The sequence below is a fragment of the Nerophis ophidion genome, linkage group LG23 (genome assembly GCF_033978795.1).
Source record: "Nerophis ophidion isolate RoL-2023_Sa linkage group LG23, RoL_Noph_v1.0, whole genome shotgun sequence".
NCBI classification, from domain to species: domain Eukaryota; kingdom Metazoa; phylum Chordata; class Actinopteri; order Syngnathiformes; family Syngnathidae; genus Nerophis; species Nerophis ophidion.
Window position 1 is genome coordinate 38,843,418 of NC_084633.1, and position 11,977 is coordinate 38,855,394.

At 37.7% G+C, this 11,977-nt stretch overlaps 1 protein-coding gene across 2 annotated transcripts in view; it reads right to left on the reverse strand.

Moving 5' to 3' along the window:
• Positions 1-3,729, reverse strand: part of tmem11 (transmembrane protein 11) — a 62,152-nt gene extending 58,423 nt beyond the window's left edge. Inside the window, exon 1 of one of the 2 annotated variants that reach the window (XM_061884478.1) lies at positions 3,559-3,729. In XM_061884478.1, the coding sequence (XP_061740462.1) occupies positions 3,559-3,605 (47 nt within the window). In that variant the 5' untranslated portion in view covers positions 3,606-3,729. The remainder of the gene's footprint in view (positions 1-3,558) is intronic. The other variant, XM_061884486.1, reaches the window with a different exon arrangement.
• Between the last annotated feature and the right edge of the window lie 8,248 nt (positions 3,730-11,977).

Sequence of the window (11,977 nt, forward strand, 5' to 3'; positions counted from 1 at the left end):
GGCCAAACATTAAATAGTAATGTTACTACTAGTAGGACACCATGTGGCCAAACATAGGACACCGTGTGGCCAAACATTAAATAGTAATGTTACTACTAGTAAGACACCATGTGGCCAAACATAGGACACCGTGTGGCCAAACATTAAATAGTAATGTTACTACTAGTAGGACACCATGTGGCCAAACATAGGACACCGTGTGGCCAAACATTAAATAGTAATGTTACTACTAGTAGGACACCATGTGGCCAAACATAGGACACTGTGTGGCCAAACAGAGGACACCATGGGGCCAAACAGTAAATAGTAATGATACTACTAGTAGGACACTATGTGGCCACATATAGGACACCGTGTGGCCAAACAGTAAATAGTAATGATACTACTAGTAGGACACCGTGTGGCCACATATAGGACACCGTGTGGCCACACATAGGACACTGTGTGGCCAAACGTAGGACACCGTGTGGCCAAACGTAGGACACCGTGTGGCCAAACGTAGGACACCGTGTGGCCAAACGTAGGACACCGTGTGACCACACGTAGGACACCGTGTGGCCACACATAGGACACCGTGTGGCCAAACATAGGACACCGTGTGGCCAAACATAGGACACCGTGTGGCCAAACATAGGACACCGTGTGGCCAAACATTAAATAGTAATGTTACTACTAGTAGGACACCATGTGGCCAAACATAGGACACCGTGTGGCCAAACATTAAATAGTAATGTTACTACTAGTAGGACACCATGTGGCCAAACATAGGACACTGTGTGGCCAAACAGTAAATAGTAATGTTACTAGTAGTAGTACGCCATGTGGCCAAACATAGGACACCATGTGGCCAAACAGTAAATAATAATGTTACTACTAGTAGGACACCATGTGGCCAAACATAGGACACCGTGTGGCCAAACATTAAATAGTAATGTTACTACTAGTAGGACACCATGTGGCCAAACATAGGACACCGTGTGGCCAAACATTAAATAGTAATGTTACTACTAGTAGGACACCATGTGGCCAAACATAGGACACTGTGTGGCCAAACAGAGGACACCATGGGGCCAAACAGTAAATAGTAATCTTACTACTAGTAGGACACTATGTGGCCACACATAGGACACCGTGTGGCCAAACAGTAAATAGTAATGATACTACTAGTAGGACACTATGTGGCCACATATAGGACACCGTGTGGCCAAACATTAAATAGTAATGTTACTACTAGTAGGACACCATGTGGCCAAACATAGGACACTGTGTGGCCAAACACTAAATAGTAATGTTAAAAGTAGTAGTACGCCATGTGGCCAAACATAGTACACTGTGTGGCCAAACAGAGGACACCATGGGGCCAAACAGTAAATAGTAATGTTACTACTAGTAGGACACTATGTGGCCACACATAGGACACCGTGTGGCCAAACAGTAAATAGTAATGATACTACTAGTAGGACACCGTGTGGCCACACGTAGGACACCGTGTGGCCAAACGTAGGACACCGTGTGGCCAAACGTAGGACACCGTGTGGCCAAACATACGACACGGTGTGGCCAAACACAGGACACGGTGTGGCCAAACACAGGACACCGTGTGGCCAAACGTACGACACCGTGTGGCCAAACGTAGGACACCGTGTGGCCAAACGTAGGACACCGTGTGACCACACGTAGGACACCGTGTGGCCAAACGTAGGACACCGTGTGGCCACACATAGGACACCGTGTGGCCACACATAGGACACCGTGTGGCCACACATAGGACACCGTGTGGCCAAATATAGGACACGGTGTGACCAAACGTAGGACACGGTGTGACCAAACGTAGGACACGGTGTGACCAAACGTAGGACACGGTGTGACCAAACGTAGGACACGGTGTGACCAAACGTAGGACACGGTGTGACCAAACGTAGGACACGGTGTGACCAAACGTAGGACACGTTGTGACCACACGTAGGACACGGTGTGACCACACGTAGGACACGGTGTGACCACACGTAGGACACGGTGTGACCACACGTAGGACACGGTGTGACCACACGTAGGACACGGTGTGACCACACGTAGGACACGGTGTGACCACACGTAGGACACGGTGTGACCACACGTAGGACACGGTGTGACCACACGTAGGACACGGTGTGACCACACGTAGGACACGGTGTGACCACACGTAGGACACGGTGTGACCACACGTAGGACACGGTGTGACCACACGTAGGACACGGTGTGACCACACACAGGACACCGTGTGACCACACACAGGACACCGTGTGGCCACACACAGGACACCGTGTGGCCACACACAGGACACCGTGTGGCCACACACAGGACACCGTGTGGCCACACACAGGACACCGTGTGGCCACACACAGGACACCGTGTGTCCAAATATAGGACACCGTGTGTCCAAACATAAGACACGGTGTGGCCAAACATAGGACACGGTGTGACCACACATAGGACACCGTGTGACCACACATAGGACACGGTGTGACCACACATAGGACACCGTGTGACCACACATAGGACACCGTGTGACCACACATAGGACACCGTGTGACCACACATAGGACACCGTGTGACCACACATAGGACACCGTGTGACCACACATAGGACACGGTGTGACCACACATAGGACACGGTGTGACCACACATAGGACACCGTGTGACCACACATAGGACACCGTGTGACCACACATAGGACACCGTGTGACCACACATAGGACACGGTGTGACCACACATAGGACACCGTGTGACCACACATAGGACACGGTGTGACCACACATAGGACACCGTGTGACCACACATAGGACACCGTGTGACCACACATAGGACACCGTGTGACCACACATAGGACACCGTGTGACCACACATAGGACACGGTGTGACCACACATAGGACACGGTGTGACCACACATAGGACACGGTGTGACCACACATAGGACACCGTGTGACCACACATAGGACACCGTGTGACCACACATAGGACACCGTGTGACCACACATAGGACACCGTGTGACCACACATAGGACACCATATGGCCAAAGGAGGCTAATTGGCTTGCATGGAAGAAACTTGTGCAAAGTTTGATCCTTTTATTGTAAGAACGCAGCCTATTTGAGACAAAAGTCCCAACTAAAGCAACTCAAGTACAGAACTGTTGAATTGATGAAGGTGGAGCCCGTCTTAAACAAGTTGCAAAACTGATTGGAGTGTTCCTACTTAGTGTTGAATAATATATACTGTTCTAATAAAAGTTACAATCAATGTGAGCGTGCAAAGCTTCCATGTGACTCCGCTGAGGTGAAATGAGCAAAAGTGGCTTCCGTGCTAACACAAGCTAGCCGGACAAGTTAGCATGCTAACTTCCGTGCTAACACAAGCTAGCCGGACACGTTAGCATGCTAACTTCCGTGCTAACGCCAGCTAGCCGGACAGGCCGGCAGGCCAAGGTCAGCCAAGCATGTGAGGCCGGCCAGAGTATTCCAGCTGTGGCGCTCAGACGGCGTGTGTACGAGAGCAAGATAGAAAGCAGTAACTGACCTCTCCCTGCTTACTGGGACACCGCGCCTCCTTCCCAGCGACGCCATGTTGGAGATACAACCGCGATGGCAACTGACGCACGGCAGGACGCGGCTTTCTGGGTAATGTAGTTTCTCTACGGAGGCTCGGACGGCGCAACGCGGCTCGGACGTGACTGTGAACTATACTTCCCACAATGCACCACCGTGGGACGTGTTCTGCATTGACGCTCGGAGAGGTCAAAATAAATACTGTGACGCATTCAATGTCCCCTATGTGTGCGGGAAAATGACAATTAGGCCGCCAGTTAATGATTCCCCAGCAAAATAATGAATAAACATTTTAAATGGCCTTCGTTAATGACTGAGCAACATTCATCAACAGCCAGACGTGTGAATGATCATCCTATTATTTTTTTGGACAGAAATATGTGTATTAAATAGTGCAGGATTGTTACGTGACCACAGCATTCAACCAACCACTATAATGTTGTACAATATTATAGTACATTATTGTTCAACCTCTCCATCACTTCCTCTTTAAACAGTCATCACGATCAATGTATTTAACACATCCATCCATCCATTAAACCATCCATCTTCTTCCGCTTATCCGACGTCGGGTCGCGGGGGCAGCAGCCTAAGCAGGGAAGCCCAGACTTTCCTCTCCCCAGCCACTTCGTCCAGCCCTTCCCGGGGATCCCGAGGCGTTCCCAGGCCAGCCGGGAGACATAGTCTTCCCAACGTGTCCTGGGTCTTCCCCGTGGCCTCCTGCTGGTCAGACGTGCCCTAAACACCTACCTAGGGAGGCGTTCGGGTAGCATCCATTCAACAACACAAGTGAAGTGAACTATATTTATATAGCGCTTTTTCTCTTGTGACTCAAAGCGCTTTACATAGTGAAAGGCAATATCTAAGTTCCATTTAAAGTAGTGTGGGTGGCACTGGGAGCAGGTGGGTCAAGTGTCTTGCCCAAGGACACAACAGCAGTGACAAGGAATGCGGAAGCGGGGATCGAACCTGGAACCCTCAAGTTGCTGGCACGGCCACTCTACCAACCAAGCTATACCGCCCCAACTTATTGAAGGCTTTTATACACTATTTGGGGATTAAATGATACATTCAACTCCAATGCAACTTAAAAAAAAGGTATTTACAGTTTACATATTGACAATGTGATTTTTTTTCTCCTCCAATTCATATTTACTTGAAATAGGAGCAGTTTACAACATAATTAAAACAAATAAAAATTGTTATTGTAAAATGTAAGAATTAATTTTCCTACTACATAATTTTTTAATTCATTCTTACTTTAAGTAGGAGCGGTATGAATATATATATATAAATATATATATATATATATATATACATACATATATATATACATATATCTATACATAAATATGTATATATATATATATATACATACATATATATATGTATATATACATACATATATATATGTATATATACATATATATATGTATGTATATATACATATATATATGTATGTATATATATATATATATATACATATATATGTATGTATATATATATACACATACATATATATATGCATATATATATATGTGTATATATACATATATATACATATATATGTATATATATATATATATATACATACATATATATATGTATATATACATACATATATATATGTATATATACATATATATATACATATATATGTATGTATATATATATACACATACATATATATATGCATATATATATATGTGTATATATACATATATATACATATATATGTATATACATATATATATATGTATATATATATATATGTATCCATTTTCTGCCGCTTATTCCCCTTGGGGCCGTGGGGAAAATATATATAGATATATTTAATTTATTTATTTAATTTATTTATTTATTTTTGAATATAATACAAACAGATTTTACAACCACAAGTAATACAAATAAAACGGTGAAAAGTAATCAGCTTTTATAATATATAATTTTATATATTTTAAACATGTATGTATAATTTTTCTATTTATATTCACTGTTATAAATTCCCTTTTTCAGGGACTAAGATAGAAAATAAAGTTCCCTATTTAATATGTTAAGTGTTGAATATAATTGACTATATTATTGTTGACGTAAACAAGCTATTAATGTAGTCATGCACCTTTTAAGTTCAGTCTGTTTGAGTCAGGCACTTTACCGGGCAGCTATGTTTACTTCTCGGGGTCCTTGAGTCAGTGTGTGAAAAGTGTGTATGTGTGCGAGTGTACTTAGCTGCAGTGTGTTAAAAGAGTGTATATGTGCGAGTGTACTTAGCTGCAGTGTGTTAAAAGAGTGTATATGTGCGAGTGTACTTAGCTGCAGTGTGTTAAAAGAGTGTATATGTGCGAGTGTACTTAGCTGCAGTGTGTTAAAAGAGTGTATATGTGCGAGTGTACTTAGCCGCAGTGTGTTAAAAGAGTGTATATGTGCGAGTGTACTTAGCTGCAGTGTGTTAAAAGAGTGTATATGTGCGAGTGTACTTAGCTGCAGTGTGTTAAAAGAGTGTATATGTGCGAGTGTACTTAGCTGCAGTGTGTTAAAAGAGTGTATATGTGCGAGTGTACTTAGCTGCAGTGTGTTAAAAGAGTGTATATGTGCGAGTGTACTTAGCTGCAGTGTGTTAAAAGAGTGTATATGTGCGAGTGTACTTAGCTGCAGTGTGTTAAAAGAGTGTATATGTGCGAGTGTACTTAGCCGCAGTGTGTTAAAAGAGTGTATATGTGCGAGTGTACTTAGCCGCAGTGTGTTAAAAGAGTGTATATGTGCGAGTGTACTTAGCTGCAGTGTGTTAAAAGAGTGTATATGTGCGAGTGTACTTAGCTGCAGTGTGTTAAAAGAGTGTATATGTGCGAGTGTACTTAGTTGCAGTGTGTTAAAAGAGTGTATATGTGCGAGTGTACTTAGCTGCAGTGTGTTAAAAGAGTGTATATGTGCGAGTGTACTTAGCTGCAGTGTGTTAAAAGAGTGTATATGTGCGAGTGTACTTAGCTGCAGTGTGTTAAAAGAGTGTATATGTGCGAGTGTACTTAGCTGCAGTGTGTTAAAAGAGTGTATATGTGCGAGTGTACTTAGCTGCAGTGTGTTAAAAGAGTGTATATGTGCGAGTGTACTTAGCTGCAGTGTGTTAAAAGAGTGTATATGTGCGAGTGTACTTAGCTGCAGTGTGTTAAAAGAGTGTATATGTGCGAGTGTACTTAGCTGCAGTGTGTTAAAAGAGTGTATATGTGCGAGTGTACTTAGCCGCAGTGTGTTAAAAGAGTGTATATGTGCGAGTGCACTTAGCTGCAGTGTGTTAAAAGAGTGTATATGTGCGAGTGTACTTAGCTGCAGTGTGTTAAAAGAGTGTATATGTGCGAGTGTACTTAGCTGCTGCTGCTAAAAGTTCAGTATAAAGAAGAAGTTGAAACGTACAGCAGTGTACTTATTCCCTAACTGGAGTGCGCTCACAGGTTAAGAGTCCCAGCACAACAACAACAACATCAATTTATCCTTATGGTTCTTTAATATTCACTTTCAATAGGAACCATTTACAACAAAATAAGTATATAAAAAAAAAATTAAAAATATTTGAAATATTATTCTTTAACTATGAAATAAAATCACATTTTACAAGAACAACAAATAAAGAAGTGAAAAGTAATTAGCTTTTACAATATATCATTAAAATGTTTTTTTTCAATTAATATTTACTTGAAATAGGAGCCGTTTACAACATAATTAAAACACAAAAAATTGTATTTGTAAAATGTATGAATTAATTAATTCATTATTACTATAATTAATCGCCACCATGGATATTCACTTTAAATAGGAGCAATTAACAAAAATATAAGTAAACCCCCCCAAAAAATTTTTTGTAAAATGTAGGAAATATTTTTTTACTATAAAATAAAAACACATTTTAGAAAAACAACAAATAAAAAAGTGAAAAGTAATTAACATTTATAATATAATAATAATAATAATAATAATAATAATAATAATATATTTTATATAATTTTATATAGCGCTTTTCTATTATTGGATACTCAAAGCGCTCAAAGATAATATACATTTTTTATTTTATTTATATTTACTCCAAATAGAAGCAGTTTACAACATAATTAAAACAAATAAAAATTGTATTTGTAAAATATATGAATTAATTTTCTTACTATAGCATTTTTCAATTTAAACGTATTTTAAATACTTTGAAACAAATAAAAACGTGTATTTGTAAATTATTATTTTTTTTGACCAAAAAATAGAAACGAATTTTACAACCACAATTAATACAAATAAGAGTGAAAAGTAATTCGCTTTTATAACATCCATCCATTTTCTACCGCTTATTCCCTTTTGGGGTCGCAGGGGACGCTGGCGCCTATCTCAGCTACAATCGGGCGGAAGCTTTAAGAACATATCATTTTATATATGTTTTTAAATGTATATATAATTGTTCTACTTATATTCACTGCAAATAAGATACATTTACAACACCAAAAAGTTCAAAAAAAAATAAAAAATTGTTGAAAGTATTTTTACTGTAAAATAAAAACACATTTTACAACAACAACAAATAAAAAAGTGAACAGTAATTAGCGTTTATAATATATATAATTTTTATTTTTTTTTTCAATTTACATTTACTTGAATGTAGACACATTTAGACACATGTAGACACACTTAGACACATCTACATATGTCTAAAAGGGTTTAAGTTTGTCTAAGTGTGTCTAAATCTGTCTAAGTGTGTCTACATGTGTGTCTAAATATGTCTAAATGTGTTTAAATATGTCTAAAAGGGTTTAAGTTTGTCTGTGTCTAAATATGCCTAAATGTGTCTAAATGTGTCTAAATGTGTTTAAATATGTCTAAAAGGGTTTAAGTTTGTCTAAGTGTGTCTAAATGTGTCTAAGTGTTTCTAGATGTGTCTAAATGTTTCTAGATGTGTCTAAATATGTCTAAAAGGGTTTAAGTTTGTCTAAATGTTTCTAGATGTGTCTAAATGTTTCTAGATGTGTTTAAATATGTCTAAAAGGGTTTAAGTTTGTCTAAATGTATCTAAATGTTTCTAGATGTGTCTAAATGTGTTTAAATATGTCTAAAAGGGTTTAAGTTTGTCTAAATGTTTCTAGATGTTTGTAGATGTGTTTAAATATGTCTAAAAGGGTTTAAGTTTGTCTACATTTGTCTAAATATGTCTACATGTGTCTAAATATGTCTAAAAGGGTTTAAGTTTGTCTGTGTCTAAATATGCCTAAAAGTGTCTAAATGTGTTTAAATATGTCTAAAAGGGTTTATGTTTGTCTAAGTGTGTCTAAATGTGTCTAAGTGTTTCTAGATGTGTCTAAATGTTTCTAGATGTGTCTAAATATGTCTAAAAGGGTTTAAGTTTGTCTAAATGTATCTAAATGTTTCTAGATGTGTCTAAATGTGTTTAAATATGTCTAAAAGGGTTTAAGTTTGTCTAAATGTTTCTAGATGTGTCTAAATGTGTTTAAATATGTCTAAAAGGGTTTAAGTTTGTCTAAATGTATCTAAATGTTTCTAGATGTGTCTAAATGTGTTTAAATATGTCTAAAAGGGTTTAAGTTTGTCTAAATGTTTCTAGATGTGTCTAAATGTGTTTAAATATGTCTAAAAGGGTTTAAGTTTGTCTAAATGTTTCTAGATGTGTCTAAATGTTTCTAGATGTGTTTAAATATGTCTAAAAGGGTTTAAGTTTGTCTAAATGTATCTAAATGTTTCTAGATGTGTCTAAATGTGTTTAAATATGTCTAAAAGGGTTTAAGTTAGTCTAAATGTTTCTAGATCTGTTTAAATATGTCTAAAAGGGTTTAAGTTTGTCTACATGTGTCTAAATATGTCTACATGTGTCTAAATATGTCTAAAAGGGTTTAAGTTTGTCTGTGTCTAAATATGCCTAAATGTGTCTAAATATGTCTAAATGTGTTTAAATATGTCTAAAAGGGTTTAAGTTTGTCTAAGTGTGTCTAAATGTGTCTAAGTGTTTCTAGATGTGTCTAAATGTTTCTAGATGTGTCTAAATATGTCTAAAAGGGTTTAAGTTTGTCTAAATGTTTCTAGATGTGTCTAAATGTGTTTAAATATGTCTAAAAGGGTTTAAGTTTGTCTAAATGTTTGTAGATGTGTCTAAATGTGTTTAAATATGTCCAAAAGGGTTTAAGTTTGTCTAAATGTATCTAAATGTTTCTAGATGTGTCTAAATGTGTTTAAATATGTCTAATAGGGTTTAAGTTTGTCTAAATGTATCTAAATGTTTGTAGATGTGTCTAAATGTGTTTAAATATGTCTAAATGGGTTTAAGATTGTCTAAATGTTTCTATATGTGTCTAAATGTTTCTAGATGTTTCTAAAAGGGTTTAAGTTTGTCTAAATTTTTCTAGATGTGTCTAAATGTGTCTAAATGTGTTTAAATATATCTAAAAGGGTTTAAGTTTGTCTAAATGTTTCTAGATGTATCTAAAAGGGTTTAAGTTTGTCTAAATGTTTCTAGATGTGTCTAAACGTGTTTAAATATGTCTAAAAGGGTTTAAGTTTGTCTAAATGTTTGTAGATGTGTCTAAATGTGTTTAAATATGTCTAAAGGGGTTTAAGTTTGTCTAAATGTTTCTAGATGTGTCTAAAGGTTTCTAGATGTGTTTAAATATGTCTAAAAGGGTTTAAGTTTGTCTAAATGTATCTAAATGTTTCTAGATGTGTCTAAATGTGTTTAAATATGTCTAAAAGGGGTTAAGTTTGTCTAAATGTTTCTAGATGTGTCTAAATGTGTTTAAATATGTCTAAAAGGGTTTAAGTTTGTCTAAATGTTTCTAGATGTGTCCAAATGTGTTTAAATATGTCTAAAAGGGTTTAAGTTTGTCTAAATGTTTCTAGATGTGTCTAAATGTGTTTAAATATGTCTAAAAGGGTTTAAGTTTTTCTAAATGTGTCTAAATGTGTTTAAATATGTCTAAAAGGGTTTAAGTTTGTCTAAATGTTTCTAGATGTGTCTAAATGTTTCTAGATGTGTCTAAATGTGTTTAAATATGTCTAAAAGGGTTTAAGTTTGTCTAAATGTATCTAAATGTTTCTAGATGTGTCTAAATGTGTTTAAATATGTCTAAAAGGGTTTAAGTTTGTCTAAATGTTTTTATATGTGTCTAAATGTTTCTAGATGTATCTAAAAGGGTTTAAGTTTGTCTAAATGTGTCAAGATGTGTCTAAATATGTCTAAAAGGGTTTAAGTTTGTCTAAATGTTTCTAGATGTGTCTAAATGTGTTTAAATATGTCTAAAAGGGTTTAAGTTTGTCTAAATATGTCCACATGTCTAAATACAAACCCCGTTTCCATATGAGTTGGGAAATTGTGTTAGATGTAAATATAAACAGAATACAATGATTTGCAAATCCTTTTCAACCCATATTCAGTTGAATATGCTACAAAGACAACATATTTGATCTTCAAACTCATAAACTTTATTTATGTTTTGCAAATAATAATTGACTTAGAATTTCATGGCTGCAACACGTGCCAAAGTAGTTGGGAAAGGGCATGTTCACCACTGTGTTACATCACCTTTTCTTTTAACAACACTCAATAAACGTTTGGGAACTGAGGAAACTAATTGTTGAAGCTTTGAAAGTGGAATTCTTTCCCATTCTTGTTTTATGTAGAGCTTCAGTCCTTCAACAGTCCGGGGTCTCCGCTGTCGTATTTTACGCTTCATAATGCGCCACACATTTTCCATGGGAGACAGGTCTGGACTGCAGGCGGGCCAGGAAAGTACCTGTACTCCTTTTTTTACGAAGCCACGCTGTTGTAACACCTGCTGAATGTGGCTTGGCATTGTCTTGCTGAAATAAGCAGGGACGTCCATGAAAAAGACGGCGCTTAGATGGCAGCATATGTTGTTCCAAAACCTGTATGTACCTTTCAGCAATAATGGTGCCTTCACAGATGTGTAAGTTACCCATGCCTTGGGCACTAATGCACCCCCATACCATCACACATGCTGGCTTTCACACTTTGCGTCGATAACAGTCTGGAGAGTTGCTTCCCCTTTAGTCCGGATGTCACCATGTCGAATATTTCCAAAAACAATGTGAAATGTGGACTCGTCAGACCACAGAACACTTTTCCACTTTTCATCAGTCCATCTTAGATGATCTCGGGCCCAGAGAAGCCGGATGCGTTTCTGGATGTTGTTGATAAATAGTTTTTGCTTTGCATAGTAGAGCTTTAACTGGCACTTACAGATGTAGCGACAAACTGTATTTAGTGACAGTGGTTTTCTGAAGTGTTCTTGAGCCCACGTGGTGATATCCTTTAGAGATTGATGTGGGTTTTTGATACAGTGCCGTCTGAGGGATGGAAGGTCACGGTCAATCAATGTTGGTTTCCGGCCATG